This window comes from Carassius carassius, chromosome 49 (assembly GCF_963082965.1).
Source record: "Carassius carassius chromosome 49, fCarCar2.1, whole genome shotgun sequence".
NCBI classification, from domain to species: domain Eukaryota; kingdom Metazoa; phylum Chordata; class Actinopteri; order Cypriniformes; family Cyprinidae; genus Carassius; species Carassius carassius.
The window spans coordinates 14,964,273-14,983,997 of record NC_081803.1 but is presented as its reverse complement, the minus strand read 5'-3'; the positions used below and the strand labels follow the sequence as shown (position 1 = coordinate 14,983,997).

The following is a 19,725-nucleotide window of genomic DNA, read 5'->3' as shown; positions in this document are numbered from 1 at the left end:
TGGATAAGTGAACAAATCAAGTGACTGTGGTCAGATTTTCCAATAACTTTTAATTAAGAATTAAATAATCTTTTTGAACATGTAACATCTAATATTCTAAAATCTACCTCGTCTGGTCCTAAAAAGCATCTTTCACCATTACCAATCCTTAAAAATGATCATTTTTAGTGGTGCAATTAGCTGACTGCTGTTATTATCAGGATGTTACTTTACCAAGGCCAAGTGATTTGTCAGAAAGCATTTGTAGCTCAAGCTTTTGAAAACAAAGCCTGAACAAATGATCAAAGGCATCAGATTTCAAACCACTTTGAGATTAACAGACATAGACCTCTTTGATTTAGAAAGTATAAAAAAAAACTAAAATCTGAGGAAATAACAAGCAATTTAGCTTAATTAAATAATGATTAAATAGCCACAATGTGTTAAATACAGTCAGTGACTCATTAAGATAATGATTAAGTGGCTACTTTGATAAGCGTTAATTAGTTAATTTAGTGATCCGGAGATTCAATATCAAAATCAGATGTAGCACTTGAGCTCATAATCACACTCTTGTGCAGATTCAGTTGAGATTTGTATCAAAAGGGACAAGGGCTGGAGCTTGTTCTGGGCTAAAACACTAATTAGGATACTTGTTTACTGAAGGACCAAACTTGCCTCTTGAGATAAATACCCTCGGATGAAAAGCCACTGGGAATAAAGTACAGTTGCATACATTAGCAAATGCATCAACAATACATCAAAGAATCACCACATTAATGATTTCTACATGAGCAGCTAGAGTGGAACTCTTGGTGCAGGCTGGCATTTAAGACTGATTTGTTTAATAGTGCCATGGCAGTCTTACAATGGGATCTGAGAAGGCTGCTGGAGAATAAAAGCCTTATGAGTGCAGCAGAGATGCTGAATACCTGCAAGGTTGTCAATCTCTTTCTCCTGCAGCAGACTGACGGCATCATCATCTCCTTCCAGCATCAGGTCCGTCTCAGGGTTCTGATTGACCACCGAATGACTACGGAACGATTTCTTTGACGTCATGCCCTCCTCTTCCTCAGAGCCTGCCCATACAAAAAATATAGTTATTTACAATAATTACTCTAATTAGTCCATGCAAAAAATTTTTTTTTTATTTTTTTTATTTTTCCTGATAAAAATAATGTTGTGTATCTGCATATGTATTATGTATGGACAAACATCACTTTAATATAATATGTCTCTGAGACATATTTGTGCACTGTAAATTAGACTGAGGTGGTATGGATGTGTTGTGGCTGACCGTATTCTTCTAGAGATTTGAGAGCCACGTCTGAGTGGGTGGAGCCATAGGCATTGCGTACGAATCTCCGCCTCCTGCGCAAGTCATCCTCCCAGTAGTCCAAACGCCAATAATCATGCAGCTGACTGAGGTGGAAAGAGAGAGAGTGAGGAAGTGATGAATGGCCAGGAAACTAGCAACAGAATTCCAGTGGCAAAGGTTGAGAATAAACTGTGAGATTGTGAACCTCTGGGACATAGTTCCCCATGCTCCATGCTTATTAGTCAAAATGTTGAGGATCTTCTGTTTCAACTGGTTTGCAGTCACATGATCTCTGTGTTTGGCAGCACTGATGAGGTGATCACACATCTTTTCCTCTTCTCTCCTGTCTGCAGCGTACTGGGCACAGTTCAACTATGAAAAGAAAGAGCAAAGCAAATGATCTTCACATCATTCCTTATGTATGATAAACAATTAGACTGTGAACACATGACACAGTGATCCACGCAGACTGACTGACTTCAAACTCAGCATGTTTGTGGACATCTTCCGCTCTCTGCCTGTTAAGGATGAACTCAGCCTCATTGGCGACACGGACAATGTGATCCTTCATGGCGTGACAAAGAAGCCTGAAACAAAAACACAGTGAAATACGTAAAGAGAACAGTCTGCATAAACCTGAAATGATTACTTAATTTCGCATAATGAGCATCTCCTTTCAATATATTGCACCAGAAAAATGTTACTTTATGCCAGCTGAGTAGGAACTTTAATGAGAATGCAACGTACCTTCCCTCATTAATAAGTTCGATGAATGCAAGTCCTGCATTCTTTTGTATGGAATTCTGCCACTCCTGAAAGCACACAAAACAAACGTTATTGACCTTAATGAATGCCATAATTTAAACATTTGAATGTGCCGAAGATAAATGCATTAATGAAATGATGGATTTGTGAAGTGTAAAATGCTAAAATACTTTTGTTTCATGCATACTGTTCTGATAATAAATACATTTTTCAGTCTATTTTCAGTGTGGAGGGCAAAGGCGCCTGATATGGTTGCTGAAGAGATGCACTGATGATCTTTCCTGATTGGCTCTTTGCCACAGAAGCGAGAGAAATTTTTTAGAAAGAGAGGCAGAATGCACTTAGCATCCACTGCAGATGCTTCTAGAAGGACACATCACAGGCAGCTCCCATTACCTTCTGCTTCCTGCCAATCAATATTTAGGGTACGGTTTCATCCCCTGAGCCACTAATGGAGGGCTTGGAGCTTCAGTAATATTATATGTGCTGATGGAGCGATGACGGGAAATAGAGGGAGGAGGGGAGAGGAGGATGAGAGGGCATCAAACACTGGATGGGCCACTATTACACCCCAAAGCTCCTAATCTTCACTCCAACTCTAAAGGCAGAGGAAGCCTGCTGAGATGCGGAAGTCTGAAATCTTGATCATTCAGAAGAGTTCAAAGAGGTTTATTGGGGTTCCCAGTATAAGATACTGACACCCAGATGCAAGCATTGATAATTCTGCTTTGAAATGTTTGATTAGTAGTGAGAAAAGTACATTTCTCCTCATGTGGATTGATGGCAAAGCACAGGAGCACAGGAGTGTCTTAAAGGTAAGTAAAAATTCTTCAACAGGAATACTTTCTGAATGTGAAATTTAGAAGTTTTACTGGATTCTAAAGAAACATTACTGTAGCTCAAACAGTTGAGCGTGGTGCTACCAAAGGTCTTGCGTTTGATTCCCATGGAATGCATGAACTGATCAAATGTGAATGTATTTTGCTTTGGATAAAAGCATCCGGCATGAATATATGCATGAATATAAACTAAGCTAAAGTGTCTACAGTAGTTTGGAAGTATGCAGTGATACTTTTTGATACCCACACTGGCTTTAGCGTAAAGTAGGGGTGGGTCTGAAATCGGATCCTGTTTAAGTCAAGCACAAAGAGGTTGAAAAATACTGATGACATGTTTCCACATTGCAGCACTGTGACCTTTTCCAAAATTTTATGCTGTTTAAAAGCAGTTTCACTGCAGTTTATTTGGGGTTTATGGAGCCTGAAATGTAAGTTGGTGTGGTGATAGAAAATACTGACACTTGGTGAATGACAAAATGAAGTCAAAATGAATTATTCAAAATAAAATTATTAGAGAATAAAGTGAGAAATCTCACCTGGGAGCACAAGAGCATCACAAGCTCCACAACCGATGTGCTGGACTTCATACAAACCAAGCCTGTAGCAGTGCATTGACAGAAAACAGATTTTAGCATGCGCATGTCTAAGAAATAAAAAAATTAATCTGAGTGGGTTCCAAAAGACTGATAACAATAGTGAAAATGTCCAGATCTTAAATATGAACCTTCTGGTTTTAATTTATCTATCTAAGTTGAGTGTATTTCCAAGTTCATATTGCATTTGAAATCCCATATATTTAGTTTAGACTTTTGGACCCCACTGTATGTGTGTGTAACATAAAATAACCTAACATAACTGGCTCAAAACTTTAAAGTGATAAATCTGATCTATTTTAATGTAAACACAGTTCTGCTTTAATTAAACAACAAAAACAGACAAACATTAAACTGTGCGGAGGTCAAGACAAGGTGAGAGCACAGACATTAAAGCCTGACAGGACAGCAGGGAGGGGAGGGAGAGGACTCAGTAAAGAGGGTGGAAAAGAGAGGAAGGAAATATAAGGAGACAAAAGACAGCGGTGGAACAAGAAACAAAAGTGATTCACTCAGATTTAGGTTTCCTTTGATTTCAGATGAAATGAATAGAGAGGAAGTCCTCTCAGGACTCAACAATAAAGATCACCTGATAGACCAGGCCCAGTGTGAGCAAGTTTTGGGTCAGTTGATGGAACTGTCACCTGCCATTATTATACATTAAAAAATTAATCAAGTTTTTTTTTTTTCCTGGTAAAGAAATAGTATTTGTCTGATACAAAAATGTACAGACACAAATTTAAACACAAAACTAAACATTTATTTTTAAATCAAATTAATTTAACTAGAAAAGAAAGCACTGTAATAATTATATAATAACTATATTTTTCATATATTTTTTTTTGTGAGGCCAGTGAAAATATTAATTCTGAAAAATAAATAGAAAATGCACACCATTACACTTTTATATCTATTACATTTAAGTTATTTATGCATATTTTATTACAAAAATGAATTTGTCGGTGTTGTGAGGCCAATTAAAATACAACCCGAATTCCGGAAAAGTTGGGACGTTTTTTAAATTTTAATAAAATGAAAACTAAAGGAATTTCAAATCACATGAGCCAATATTTTATTCACAATAGAACATAGATAACGTAGCAAATGTTTAAACTGAGAAATTTTACACTTTTATCCACTTAATTAGCTCATTTAAAATTTAATGCCTGCTACAGGTCTCAAAAAAGTTGGCACGGGGGCAACAAATGGCTAAAAAAGCAAGCAGTTTTGAAAAGATTCAGCTGGGAGAACATCTAGTTATTAATTAAGTTAATTGATATCAGGTCTGTAACATGATTAGCTATAAAAGCTTTGTCTTAGAGAAGCAGAGTCTCTCAGAAGTAAAGATGGGCGGAGGCTCTCCAATCTGTGAAAGACTGCGTAAAAAAATTGTGGAAAACTTTAAAAACAATGTTCCTCAACGTCAAATTGCAAAGGCTTTGCAAATCTCATCATCTACAGTGCATAACATCATCAAAAGATTCAGAGAAACTGGAGAAATCTCTGTGCGTAAGGGACAAGGCCGGAGACCTTTATTGGATGCCCGTGGTCTTCGGGCTCTCAGATGACACTGCATCACTCATCGGCATGATTGTGTCAATGACATTACTAAATGGGCCCAGGAATACTTTCAGAAACCACTGTCGGTAAACACAATCCGCCGTGCCATCAGCAGATGCCAACTAAAGCTCTATCATGCAAAAAGGAAGCCATATGTGAACATGGTCCAGAAGCGCCGTCGTGTCCTGTGGGCCAAGGCTCATTTAAAATGGACTATTTCAAAGTGGAATAGTGTTTTATGGTCAGACGAGTCCAATTTTGACATTCTTGTTGGAAATCACGGACGCCGTGTACTCCGGGCTAAAGAGGAGGGAGACCTTCCAGCATGTTATCAGCGTTCAGTTCAAAAGCCAGCATCTCTGATGGTATGGGGGTGCATAAGTGCATACGGTATGAGTAGCTTGCATGTTTTGGAAGGCTCTGTGAATGCTGAAAGGTATATAAAGGTTTTAGAGCAACATATGCTTCCCTCCAAACAACGTCTATTTCAGGGAAGGCCTTGTTTATTTCAGCAGGACAATGCAAAACCACATACTGCAGCTATAACAACAGCATGGCTTCTTCGTAGAAGAGTCCGGGTGCTAACCTGGCCTGCCTGCAGTCCAGATCTTTCGCCTATAGAGAACATTTGGCGCATCATTAAACCAAAAATACGTCAAAGACGACCACGAACTCTTCAGCAGCTGGAAATCTATATAAGGCAAGAATGGGACCAAATTCCAACAGCAAAACTCCAGCAACTCATAGCCTCAATGCCCAGACGTCTTCAAACTGTTTTTAAAAGAAAAGGAGATGCTACACCATGGTAAACATGTCCCGTCCCCCCGTCCCGTCCCCCCAAAAAACTATTTTGAGACCTGTAGCAGAAATCAAAATTGAAATGAGCTCATTTTGTGCATAAAATTGTAAACTTTCTCAGTTTAAACATTTGCTATGTTATCTATGTTCTATTGTGAATAAAATATTGGCTCATGTGATTTGAAAGTCTTTTAGTTTTCATTTTATTAAAATTTAAAAAACGTCCCAACTTTTCCGGAATTCGGGTTGTATATCAGCTACAGCACTTCCTCAATGTTTAGCATGCAATTCGTCCTTCAGTTCCTTCAGGTGTAGTAAATCTAGATTTTTAAACATCCTTTCATCCTAAGCAGTTGTGTTATTCTCATACCTGCTCTGGGTCCATGTACTCGCACAATTGTGTGTGTATGAGGCAGCCAGTGGACACACACACACATAGCAGACAATGAGGGACTCCACAGAGACACCAGGTAGAGAGAAAAAGGAGCACTATACAGCACCTGTACCTTCTATGAGCAACTCCTGCCCATGACTGCCCAGCAGAGTCCGTGAAAGGAAGGGGGCGAAATCCACAAAGATCTCCCTCAGCAAGGGGGCCACTTTCTCTAAGGCACGCTCCAATTTAGTCGTGATACTACAGTTGGAAAATGAAAGACATAGAGAGAAATATTCCAGTTAGCTCCAAAATACAGAGACCAGTTTAAAAAAAAAAAAAAAAAAAAAAAAATTCACACTTCCTTTCAATTCCAGCTGGTTAGTATGTGACAAAGTCTATGGAGTTACTGCTGGGTTAAAGCCAACCTACAAGAATTCAACCACAGGGAGGCAAATGCTTAACGATCACCCTATTATATTGCACACATCACCCTTTAAGTGCCACTGTGCTTAGCTAGAAGCTGAGTTAACCTGCACTAAGACTATAACTTCAGCGCCACGGATGCAAATGACACCAAACAAGGGCAAGTGTGAAAGGTTTCATGAGGAAAAAAAATCATAAAAGTCTGAGGACATCCAATGTGGTGCAAACAAGGAATGTCTTGACATTGAAGAATGACAATGTCTCTAATGAAACGGTAAGCTAGCAGTGTTGATTCTGTCAAGTTCTTGGTAAATATAACTGTTGATTTGGAGCGTGCATGCTTTTTGTGGATTATCAATGTGTTTGTTAGGCATTTTACCACAGTCTAGTTAAAACAATAGCTCATGTCACTGATAGTAAATCCTAACCAGGTCTGATGCAAAGAAATACTGGAAATTACAGCCAATCAGAGCATATTTGATGACTATTCTGCATTCACATGCCATCTGCAAAATTCCATTTCTTTGTTGTAATTGTCTTGTCAATATATTATATTCAACTAATTGAAATAAATAAGTTTAAGTTGCAGCACTAACATGACTACAACTAAAACTGAAATAAAAAAAATCAGTAAAATAGAAATTTTACTTTAAAATTAAAATACAAATAAAATGTATATAAAAAGCTAATGATAAAATTGTATACTAAAATAACACTGGCACATTATGTCTTGTTTAAAAAATGCAATTGAAGAAATGAAAATCAAAGAGACGTGATTTTTATGCTTGAACATGTATCGTGTCATGCCTGGTTTGGACAATGTATATATGTGAAAAAGAGACAGAATCAAATCTAGCAGAACCGTTACAAATCAAAGCAGCAGTGGTGGTGTAGCTGACCAGCTTGAAAACTCACAACCACCAGGAAAGAGAGGAAAAAGAGGCAGAAAAAGAAAGAATAAAAATAGAAAGAGAAAAAGAAGGGAAGGGAATGTTAAGCTGGTAGCAGTGGGTAAGGGGGGCCAGTTCAAGCTTCCTTGCCTAAGAAACTGTCCTGCATCTCTGGGGGCTGTTTGGAATCCTGTCAGCGAACTAAAGGATTTGAGTTCAGGAGGCGTCAGCCTGGTTCGCAGTGGACACTGGTCCACTTCACAAAAGGCACTGCAATACAAATGGGCACAAACAGACAGTAATGACTGTACAGGCATTCACTGCAGCTCTTAGTCTAAAGTGTGACTTAATCCCTGTGTGTTGATCTGTGCCAAATCAAAGGATGATTGAGCCCCAAATTTTCCGTGTCATACATGCAAAGAGACAAAAATGAAGAAAATAAATTCTGTTGCATTCAAATTAGAACAGATGTACCCATGTTTGACAGGAAATACACTTCAGACCATAAGTACCTCAAAGTGCATCTTTAAAAATGCACAGAGACCTCAGTATGTGTCTCTGAGGGAATCTGTGGCTGTGGTGCGTGCTGTGGTTACAAAGATATACAGATCGGGAAGTGCAGAGAGGAGACAGATGTAAAGTTTAGAAACTAATGGATTATGGGAATCATAGGAAGAAGAAAGACTGCCAAAAAAAAGAGGATGAGCACAGGAAGTGAGAATGCATGATTTAAGGTTTTAAGCATGTGAATAACTGGATAAAGTGAGGAAGAGCACAGGGTGGAGGAGAAAGGGATGTGTGTGTGTGTACCTCATGTTTTCCACTGTGTCTTCAGGCATTGGTGCAACGGTCTGCACCGCTGGGAGGTTTTTACTTGTGGCACCATTCACAAAACTTGATGAAGAGGAGGATGAGGAAGAAGCAGAGTCAGTGGCACCTGTGAGACATAATGGATGAGACACATTAGAATAGTTTAAGCACAAGGAATTGTTTTAATGTGCTACAAAGCATGCTTAAATGTCTAAAATGGACACTACGACTGGAAAAGAGTCTAAACTTATGAAAGCCCATGACAACTTCAAATAGCCCAATCAACCCAATCAAATGCAAATAGAGTATAGACCAATAAAATGCATATGCTCATTGGATTGTAAGATAATGTAAATATTCAGGATGACTCGCCTGTTGTGTTGATCATGCTTTTAGGTGTTGCCGTGGCAGCAGCAAAGATATTGGGCGTACTTCCTGAAGAGGGCACACCACTGGTGGTGGGAGTTCCTACTGTGTTCACAGCTAGGCTTCCTGGAGGGGGCTTCTTAACAGGCACCACCACACTCCTGCACAAATGTATTGAATTTATTCAATAATTAATCCCTATATACATCTTCACATTAAAATACTTTTATATACCATAAATTAAACACACCATTAAAATGTTTGGGGTCAGTAAGATTTTTTTAAAATGTTTTTTTTTCTTCTATTTTTTAAGAAATCACTTAACTTTTGCAATGCATTTATCAGACTTTTTTTTATCCGAAGCGAGTTACAGTAGCGAAACATAAGCAATTCAAACTATACACAGCTTATTAATAAAATTAATTTAATTCAATATATATTTGTAAATATTGATATTAACAATAAATTACATGTAAAAACACAACTACTGTACTATTCATATGTTTGGTGTCACTAAAACATTTGAAATGTTTTCGAAAGAAGTGCTTTATGCTGACCAAGACTGCATTTATTTTTTAATAATTACAGTAAAAATACAGAAGAATTATTGTGAAAAATGATGTCAATTTAAAAGACCAGTCTATAAAATATGCACCTGTCCTACTGAATTATTAACATTCAAGAAGCCTGTGAATGATTAACAGCATAATCTTATGTTTAATTATTCATCAGGTTTTCTTAATTGGGAAGAACAAAGAGGATTGATGTTCAGAGGGGCTTTAGTTTGTATTGTAGAGTATCAGTGGAATCTCACACGCTAAGCCAGTCAGTCTCTTGAGCCCTGAGCACACTATTGCACAGAGCTAGTGGTGTTTTTCGCAGACGCCTGTGCAGTAATGAGGAGCTAGACACAGAAAAATGGACTGCATTCAAAACAAAAGGAAGACCTTGTGCTCGCGTATACGTAATTAAGGTGTTCTTGACTTCATTTGTTCTTAAAAAAGTCTTGACCTTCCACATGTAAGTGTAACCGCATTGATTCATGAATGATTTATTGGTTCCATCATTGTTCTGAAATGTACTAGACAACAAAAGCACATACCTGAAGCAAAAGCTATTCCAAATGGCAGACAACATTAGATATTTCATTTTGCTCAACTTAACTTTATAGAATAAATAAAAAAATATGTATAATTAAATTATATTACTTTATATTAGATTATATAGATTTTTCTTTTTTTATAAATATAATTTTTAAAAATATAGATTTTTCAGAAATTACATTGACATCGACTGGTTTTTACAGATGCATATCGTTTATTTACCTCAGTGCACTGTGGGTCTGTACTAAAAGGATTATTTTACTAAACGTTAACCTCAGTAAAATTACATCTATATTTTAAGTATAAAATATTAAATTATATAATATTATAAATTATTATTACATTATATATTTAAGCTTGATATGTTCAGCTCTCTGGGTCTTGGGTTTAATACTTTTAATTATTTGAATGATTATTTGAATAATGTTGTTTGTTAATAAGGTTGGTCTGAAACAGAACAGCACATATACATGACAGCAAAGCATAATGTATCTTAGCTTATTTTGATGTGCTAGACACTTCTCGCTAGAGCTGCCCACCTGTCAAACGAGTGGAACTGCATGGGCAGCATAGCAGCAGCTTCCCTCTTCAGGGCAGGGTCAGGGTGGTACGGCTGGGGTTCGGGCCCTGCCTCCCCCCCCTCCATCGGTGCTGCCACTAAACTCTTCAGGATCTCCTTCACATTGATTCCCTTGTTGGCCTGGCTGATGCTGGAGATCGACGCGGCTGGTTTCAGAACCTCCACACCAGGAGGCGACTCCAGCAGGGACTCGCGGGACTTCCTCACCTCTGATGACAGTGTGCACAGCAACTCGCTCATGGCATCCGGGCCTCCTGAGTTCCCACCTAATCCGCTGGAGTCCGCGCCCAGTTCGGAGCCATTGAGAGCACTGGTGACTTGCTCCTCCCCGATGCCGGAGTCAGTGTGAGGCAGCGAGGCCTCCAGGGGAAGATCGTCCAGAGGGGTGACGGCCTGTCGTTCTCCACGTACACCATCTGTGAAGGAGGATGGGTTTTCTGCAATTTGCACACACATACACTAGTGGTCGAAAGTTTGAATGAAGACTTTTTCATTTAAAAAAAAAAAGTATCTTATGCTCACCAAGCCTGCATTTATTTAAAGCCTGCACCTGAGTATTAATTCAATATTGCACTCAGATAAAGCATTGCAATAATGCCTTGCACACTTAAGTTGATGAAGTTGAGTAATTGGATGACTATATACAGTAGCAGAGATAATCAGAGACAGTTAACAAATGTCTGGAAGACGTCTGACTGTGTTTAAACACTTTGTTGGGTGTTTAAGTGGTAAAGGACGAAAGATACACGTCTATTGAGTACAATCAAAGTCTCAGAAGATAATGACACTGCAGATGCTATGTTCACCTGTGCTGGTGGGTGAATTAATCTCTTGTCGGATGCTTCTCCCTGATAGGCTGCTGGACCTGCCGATCTCCCGTTGGGGCTCCAGAATGTCCCGGTACTTAGACACCATAAGGACAGAGATAAAGTAGACCACAGCCAGAGCCAGGAACTGTGCCTGTTTACTGTCATCCTATTGAACATGCAGTATGGTTAACAATCATACTGTTCATGTTAACATACATGTTTTGTTTCAGCTCAGGTAAGTGAGTGACTCACCACGTCTCTGAAAACGACAGCTCGGAGACGATTGATGTCCACATCCTGCAGCAGTCTGTCTGGGTCTTTGATGGGAGAAAGGTTACGCGGGACATTCTGTATGACGGTCTGCGGCAGAGAGGATGAGAGAGAATCACATCATTATTTACGTAATTTCAAGTTTTATAGCAAAAATGCATTGCATTTTATTCTGTTTCTGATGTGCATTTAATGTTTTTTTCAGAAACTCCTTAGTATGTTTGTGTATAGATGCATTTTGCATGTGCAGATGTGTTTGTTCTCTTGTATTCGTGCAGGTGTGTGTGTGTGTATAACCTTGCTGGCGGACACTGCAGTCTGTAGGTTCTCCTGGGTCTTGCTGATTGGCAGTGAGGTTTTGCTGCCTCTTTCTCTCTGTCGCTGCCTGCATTCCAGACAGTTCCTCACTGCTACACAACACACTGAGAGGAGACAAACAGTTTTACTAGAACATCTGCCTTGATATTCACTGCACACCACACAGACACATAACTACACTACCCCTTCAAATGTTTTGGGTCTGTTTTTTTTTTATTATGTTTATGTCTCTTCTGCTCACCAAAGCTGCATTTATTTACAAAATACAGTAAAAACAGCAATATTGAGAACAATAATTATAATTTTTTTAATTATTTAAAATACTTTTTTATTTTATTTTTCTATAACAATGTAAAGGTCTTTGCTGTTGCTTTTGATAAATTTAATGCATTGTTACATTAAAAAAAAACAAAAAAACATTTGAACAGTAATGTACATAATGAGATGCACATCATGGGTTTTGCCCCATTAACTTTATTAATGTCTAAATACTTTCTTATATTCCATCTTAATGGAGAGGAAAAAATAAGTTTACCATTTGATCAGTGTAAACACTGCAGGTCTGTTTGTTTGATGGCCTCATACATCAAATTCTTTTAAACTACTACTTGAAGCAGCACTCATTCTATTTTGTTGCCGACTAAATTCAGTGATTCACACTTAAGGTACAAAAACCTTACACTGAAACTACTTTATACAGTCAAGGAACACAGTATATAAAAAATGCAATATTTGAAAAAGTTACATGGGAAAAATACATCACACATACCTAATCGTAGACACTGGCGCATTAGTCCCCCAGAGGACATGTTCTTTTCAGCCTCAATCTCGCTGAAATTGAGAGAACTGGCGAACACGAGCACATCCACCATGGCCATCAGCCGGCTCAGAAATGTGACTGCCGTTTCTGACGACATGCCTTGGGTCGCCTCCACATTCTCAAGTTCCGTCTGGGACGCACACACATACACATAACCGAAGTTCAGAAGTTTAGAAAAGTCTAGAAAAGCAAAAAACTAACACACACACACACACACACACACACACAAACTAAAACACAGAATAATGCTCACACCTTGCTGACAAACAAACAAATGTGTGATAGCATCAAATCAATAATGCCAGGACAACTTCACACAAAACATGCCTCTCGAAAACATTTAGTTGGGGAGGAAGGTGTTTGAAAACCTCACACCACTAGAGTGAAGTTCAAACCAGTGTGACACCCATTTGAGTGTGAACAGGTCCAGTATTGCTGTGTGCGCTTAATCTGTGCAGTGGTCAGGGAACACATCACCATTTTGCAACATCAATATCAAAAGTTCAACATAATTACAGGGTGTATTAAAAAGGAAAAAAGTTTTTGTAAAGCAAAAAGTTGACAAGAACATACCCACTATGATTTTAAATAGTCGTGGAGCCTTCAAAGAAGAGGCAAATATGCTTTTAAATTCTATAAAAAGCCTCTTGTGAAAAATACAGGTTAATGGAGATATGAACTGCTATCTTAAAACCTACAGCTGAGTAGTGAACATAAATAAATTGATGTTGAAAACTGGGAACATGCTTGATGATAGGAGACATAATAGTGGCAAATAAGAAGTCAGGCAGTGGTGCATTGTGGGTAAGTATAGGGGCTATAGCTCGGACCCACCTCTGCCCCTGTGCCAGAGCTTCCTGGCAGACTATTAACTTCATTGCTTTTTGTCCCTTTCTGTAAGCAAGAACCTCCTTGTGTCTTTATGACCAACACAGAGGGGAACAAATGAAGTTGACATTTAATAAAGAGCCTTATAAAGAGACAAATATAGCCGGAGGGCTCATCTCAGCTCCTTGGTGCGTGCTAATTCATTTAATGCAATTTAATATCAGTATCTGTATCTGTCTGAAGATTTCCAGTGAATAACAGAAGATTATGATGAATAAGATCTGATAAGATACTTTATCAGATATGACCACTTTAACTGATCATATAAAAGAATAATGCTAATAAGTTAGCATTTCAATACATCAAAAATCTCACATTTAAAGGTGCACTCAGTTTGTTTTACCAATTAAAAGAGTTTATTAGTAATTAAATTAGTACTTCTGAAAATATATTTAAAATCATTATCACTTACTATTTGCATAGGAAGGCAGTATTTTGAAATCACAGGATCAGCCAGATAATACTTACTGGAGACTTCATGTGGCTAATAAATTGATTGTGGGTGACTGCAAATATCATATTTTTATATGAACCTGAAAACTTATGCATAATGTTGCAATTATAATACCTCTATAGATGACTGGAATATTGGTCCGCTTAACATAAACAGGAATTACGGAGTGCTAACCCTAACTTTGAGTGCAATGTATGCTTCATAAACTTTTATGATTAAATCAAATGAATTGCATAGTCTGAGGTTGAAAAAGACAGAAAAGATGGAAATGATCTGAAATGGATCATACAAGACTGCGACTGTTAGAGAAGAATAAATAAATTGGAACTTACAGGGTTTGCACTAACCTTAGAACTCTGTACATGCAAACAATACAAAAGAGAGAGAGAGAGAGCGACAGAGAGAGAGAATTAAAGGGAAGGGGAAAAAGGAATTAGAGGCAATACAAACACCAAAAGAATACAAAGGCACCAAAAAATGCGGAGTCAGTCAGAAAACATTTCAGAAAAGCTCTAAGAATGTTAGCCCGAAATAAAAAGGTTAGATTGCAGGAAAAAATTTAAAAGAGCACAGGACAAAAAAAGCTGCAAAATTAGGGATTGGGTTCATATTTAAGATCTCAGGGTTGAAGCTGAAAAGATGAAATATGACATCAGCAGCACTCAAGAATGTTTCTGTATGTAGGTAAAAATATGTGATCTGGTGTTGGCACTCGTATAAGATGAAAAGTCTTGTTTCAGCAACCATACAGCGACAATATAACATACAGTGATATTCAGGGAATAGAAACAGGAACAACTTATTTTTCTTCTAGAAGATTCTAAATTCAATTGCAGCCCTTCCAAAAAAAAAAAAAAAAAAAAAAAATTGCTTTTATAATTCAAGGATGTTGTACTGAAGTGAGGATCCACTAGGGGCCGCTCAAGTGCCACTTACAGATGGGGAAGTGGCAGCAGAGAGCAGAGGAAGGATCCCGCCACACGCTATAATGATGTTATCAACCATCTGAGAAATTAGGTGGATGGTGTTGTGGACAAATATAATGTTCTCGTTGCTGTTTACAAAGTCCATAACCGATTTTGTAGAGTGACTGCGAATAAAAGAGAACAAAAGAAGACCGTAGTGAAGCAAGACCATGTAAAAGCATATAACGTTCATCTTTTTTTAAATGGTTTTACTGTCAAATAACGCAAAAGAGGTTACAGAGAACTAGATTATAAATAATATCCTTGTTGTTAGTCTTGGATCAACAAATCATTTTACAGACAGGGGAAGGAGTAGGGTTAGGGTTAGGGATTTCAGAAAAGTTGTTCCAGGACAACATAAGACTTTCATCCTGGAAAATGTCTTAGCTGGTCATTTCTGAAGGTCTAAAACTTGCATACCTCCTCCACATGTGTACGTCACTTTCCAGGGCAAACAAGAGGTCAGTGAGAAGGCGTTGATGCATGGGTGACCATTTGAATTCTGGGATACGGAACATGGTAGTTCGCGGGCCAGGGCTGAACTGCCGGCGCTGTTCCTCTGTCATCGGCATGCCCCTGAAGCCCAGATCCACACGGAGGTCCCTCTCCATCTGACCCGACATACGACCATGAAGAGCCTACAGGAAAGCACCAATTCAATCATTCATCCAAGCCATTGGCTTTGATTGCTTGTTAGTTCATTATGGCATTCATTCGTCTTTTTAATTTTTCTGGTTCTTAACCAGATTGGGACACAAAGGGTTAGTTTACCCATATAACAGACTATCTGTGGTGGAATACAAAAGAAGAGGTTTTAAAAAAATGTTACATCTTACTACTATTTTTTTTTTTTACATCCTCTAAATATTCTTCTTGGCGACAAATTTCAAATCTCATTTGTGTCAATGTATATTCCAGGGGTGTCCAATCCTACTCCTAGAGGAACACCTTCCAGCGGAGTTTAGCTCCAGACCAAATTAAACACACCTGATCGAGCTAATCAAGGTGTACAGACTCACTAGAAACTCACTGGAAAAGAACAGCATGACCATTCTTCCTAACATGTCTTCTTGTATTCCACAAAAGAAAGTCAATACAGGTTTGGCACAACATGAGGGTGAGTAAACCTTTTTTAAGAGTTACCATCGGTGGGCAAACACAAGAAATAAAAAAACAAATCAAAGATATAACGAGTGATTCGCACCTGCGTGGTGGCCGTAGTCTGAATCTTCTTCATTTCTTTGTCCTTTCCATCATCGGATCTCTCCGTGTCTGAAGTGGTGCTGGCTGCGTCCCCTCCGCACTTTCCTGCCCTGGCCTCCCCAACCTCTTGCTCCAAGCACTCTGCTGTCCTGGCTGCAGCCTGGGCCTCGGCTTCTGCCAGTGTGCTGATGTCCGCCAAAGAGCTCTGCAACTTAAACCCATCATCTTCTGTTAGGCCACTTGGGGTTTGAACCAGATCTGAACCACAAGAAGTCATGTGGGCCAGCAGGCTGAGGTCATCACTGGCGCTTGAAGTGTGTGGAGTTGTTGGACAATGGGGCTGTTCAGGGCTGGGCAGCACCAGGGGCTCTGTTGACGCCAATGAGGGAAGCAGCTTCTCATCCACCTTAGGGAACAGGAAGCCATTGTTGCTGGGAACGCTGTCTTTTTCATCTGCCAGTGTGATTAGAGGACCCAGGTTCCCATCGTCTTCAGTCAAACCCACCACAACACTTTCCTCGTCTTTGGAGACAAGACTCCCATTGAGCTTGTGAACTGCTACACAGTAGGCGCTGTCTAACAGCGAGTCTACTTCCACCAAGGGACCATTCTCCATGCCACCTCCTCCTCCAAGAACCTCCGGGGACAGATCCAGATCGTCTAATTTGACCTCTGTAGCCTCCACCTTCTCAGCTTTGATGTCCACTAGCAAGTCATGGACTTCCACACGAACCCCAGTGGCTGACCGTTCGGCTTCGCCCTCCAGACCTTTGGTTTCGGCCAGCAGGTTCCGAGAGTCTGCGTTTTCACCATAGTCTGCCTCGCTCTCTGGTGTTTGCGTCTGAGATGTGTCATCGATCTCGCGGATCTCCAGGTTTCCGTTGACAGTGGTTGGTTGGGCGGAAAGGCCGGAAATTGTGCTGACAGAACCTTTCTTTCCTTTCTTGATGTTCTCTTCCTCTTGTCGTTGGTACTCCTCATACATCTTTGCCAGGTACTCTTTGTGTGCCTCATAGGTCACCTAAAGAGGTGGGTAGTAGTAGTTGTTAGTCTACCTTTGTGTTAGTCTACTTTCCAAGCAGATTTTTATCTTATCTTCACCATTTGATGGATACAAATGGATCATAGCAACACTTTATCCAATTAGGAAAAAAAAAAGTCTTATCAGTGTTGAGCTAAAATCAAATACAATTACTGTTAGTATGGCCAAAAGACAAGGCCATAGAATGCAAATGGTAAAAATAACTGTTTCATCCTTCACTGACATAAGAAATACATTAAAACCATTAGATGTGATTTTAAGAAACTAAATATATCAAGAAAAGAGCTTGGAGATTGGCTTGCTCTAACCTTGGAGTGGGCAATGGAAAGTGTGTCCACCCACACGCGCCAGCCTCCCCACTCATATTTTATAGCATGGTAAAGCAGGATACGGAATATGTTGTAGACCATTTCTGTGATCTTCTGTTCCTCCGGGTTCTTTGGGTTAATGTAGCCCAGAGAGAACATCCAGTCCTGCCACACTGAACACTGCAGCAGACACCTACACACATTACAGTGACACCATGATGCCAATTTAGATAGAACGGATTAATACTTCACTCAAGCAGAATGTTAACTGATTTATACGCCACCTGTTTTTAACAGTGGCTATACACTAATGGAAAACATGGTTTTCGAAAGATGCTGAATTGTGCATGCTCATTTCCTTTTTTTTTTACATTTAAATTGCTCAATTGAAGTTAATCAATTAAGTCAACCAAAACACTACTGCTTTAATAACACTGTTAAATGTAATCTTTTAAACATTTAGAATATCCATATCCATTTTTCATACTCAACATTAATGTTGTGATTTTATTTTGTATAGCTTTTTCTAATAGTGTGTGAAATAATGCAAATTATGCTCTGATAAATATTTCAAATAGTCGTAAGTCGTAACCCCATGTTTAATTAGTTCCAGTAATGGAAACCTTGAAACCTTCACTCAATGTAATCAGAACTAAATCAAATCTAAACTTAAAGAATCAAAAGCTGAACGCATCAGAACCACATAAAAAACAAACGGCCTATGCAAAGTACTTAGGAGGGAGCAATTTATTATTGCTGGAATTTGCTGGAAATACTGCTTCCCTCTTGTCATCTCAGATTCCAGACACGTCTGCTCACTTCAGAATGCTGGGCTAGTTATGGAATACAGAAACAAGCAGTCCCACTTCACCGCTGTTAAAATATGAATTGTGATTTTGGTATGCAGTTGTAACCATTGAAGCAGATGACTGAGTCGGCCCGGGTGCATGGTGCGTCATGGGCTTATTATTAAGTGTGCAGACACACACATACACACACTCTCTCTCTCAATGTACCTAAACTTATTAATGAGCAAATAAGGCTAACCTGAGTTCAACAGGTGACCGTCAGGCTTAGCCACCGCAGGAGCCCATGAAACGGAACAATGCAGAGAGAATGCCACTACTAATCTTCATTCCTCAATGCATTAATTATGACACTAATTGATTTAATAGGAGGGAGCATCTTTCCCACTGAGAGGGAGATGCTAAAAGCTTCTGATGTTTGCATACAGCTTGCTCGTGTAAAAATATTGTAGTGTCTGGGTTTCTGTGGGCATGTTTGTATGTAAGAGGGGATTTGTGTGGTGTGTGATTCATCTTTTGAAATTCTTTTGTATGTTTATCTATAAATATTAGTTTTGCTTGTATTTGCTTGTTAGGGGTGTTTAATCTAAGGGAGGAAGTGCCTTTTTGTTTGCTCATTGATATGCAATGCTAAATCGCCTTCTATTGGCTTTAACATTAAAAAAAATGTACATTCAGAACATGAAATTCCTTTAGACAAAAAACCCCCACAGATTTAGTAATGTGTATAAATGCTTACCGCCTGTTCTCTCTGCTGTTACTGAAGAGTTTGATCATGTCGGACAGGAAGAGGCGTCGTACTTCCATCAGCTCAGTACTGGGGGAGGAACTTTTAAGGAGCGTAGCCACAACCTTCAGAATCACTGAGAAAATCAAAACGAGAAAGGAGAGAGAGAGAAATGGAAAAAGGAATGAGAGCTTAGACATGGATCTGATGTGTGTTGAAATTGATCTGATAAAATAACTAGAAATGAACAACAGAGACTCACTGGGGTTTTGGATCTTGACAGTAGAATCGGGTTCTGGGTGAGGCTTATGCACCACCTGAGTGCAAACCTGTTCTGTTAAGATCTACATTAGACAAAATTCAGTTCGATTAGACCAGAAATCAGTTATTCAAATACACATAATCATCATTCTTATAAATATATTAAAGATAAGGTTTAAGAAAGAACGCTTTCAAAGAAGCCTGAATATTATATCTGAATATAAATAATACTATTTTTGCTAACAAATTATTTAATATATTCTATTTTAATACACCATATTCCTAAATCGCTATTATCATTTTAATAAACAATGGTGTTTATCACAAAGCTGCTTCAGACACCTTTCATGCCTAGTAAACCTTTTACTCTTGGTAAAATCACTGCATGCATGGCCTCGTGGCTCATTGTTTTAATAACTGCGGCAATAAATATTTATTAATAAATATAAATGAT

At 38.8% G+C, this 19,725-nt stretch overlaps 1 protein-coding gene across 13 annotated transcripts in view; it reads right to left on the bottom strand.

Moving 5' to 3' along the window:
- The window catches only part of LOC132132256 (neurobeachin-like), a 120,455-nt gene that overhangs the window by 10,230 nt on the left and 90,500 nt on the right, over nt 1–19,725 (bottom strand). For 2 of the 13 annotated variants that reach the window (XM_059544616.1, XM_059544615.1), the window contains exons 19-40: nt 19,273–19,354; nt 19,023–19,146; nt 17,478–17,670; nt 16,129–17,148; nt 15,345–15,562; nt 14,896–15,049; nt 14,292–14,315; nt 13,452–13,535; nt 12,567–12,747; nt 11,777–11,901; nt 11,462–11,569; nt 11,207–11,375; nt 10,360–10,837; nt 8,724–8,878; nt 8,352–8,478; nt 6,359–6,486; nt 3,438–3,499; nt 2,045–2,109; nt 1,776–1,884; nt 1,503–1,669; nt 1,277–1,401; nt 912–1,058 (exon numbers count right to left, since the gene is read on the bottom strand). In XM_059544616.1, the coding sequence (XP_059400599.1) occupies nt 912–1,058; nt 1,277–1,401; nt 1,503–1,669; nt 1,776–1,884; nt 2,045–2,109; nt 3,438–3,499; nt 6,359–6,486; nt 8,352–8,478; nt 8,724–8,878; nt 10,360–10,837; nt 11,207–11,375; nt 11,462–11,569; nt 11,777–11,901; nt 12,567–12,747; nt 13,452–13,535; nt 14,292–14,315; nt 14,896–15,049; nt 15,345–15,562; nt 16,129–17,148; nt 17,478–17,670; nt 19,023–19,146; nt 19,273–19,354 (4,045 nt within the window). Of the gene's footprint in view, nt 1–657; nt 691–911; nt 1,059–1,276; nt 1,402–1,502; nt 1,670–1,775; nt 1,885–2,044; nt 2,110–3,437; nt 3,500–6,352; nt 6,487–7,691; nt 7,812–8,351; nt 8,479–8,723; nt 8,879–10,359; nt 10,838–11,206; nt 11,376–11,461; nt 11,570–11,776; nt 11,902–12,566; nt 12,748–13,451; nt 13,536–14,291; nt 14,316–14,895; nt 15,050–15,344; nt 15,563–16,128; nt 17,149–17,477; nt 17,671–19,022; nt 19,147–19,272; nt 19,355–19,725 lie in introns of all 13 variants that reach the window. The other 11 variants (XM_059544622.1, XM_059544621.1, XM_059544617.1 and 8 more) reach the window with 10 other exon arrangements.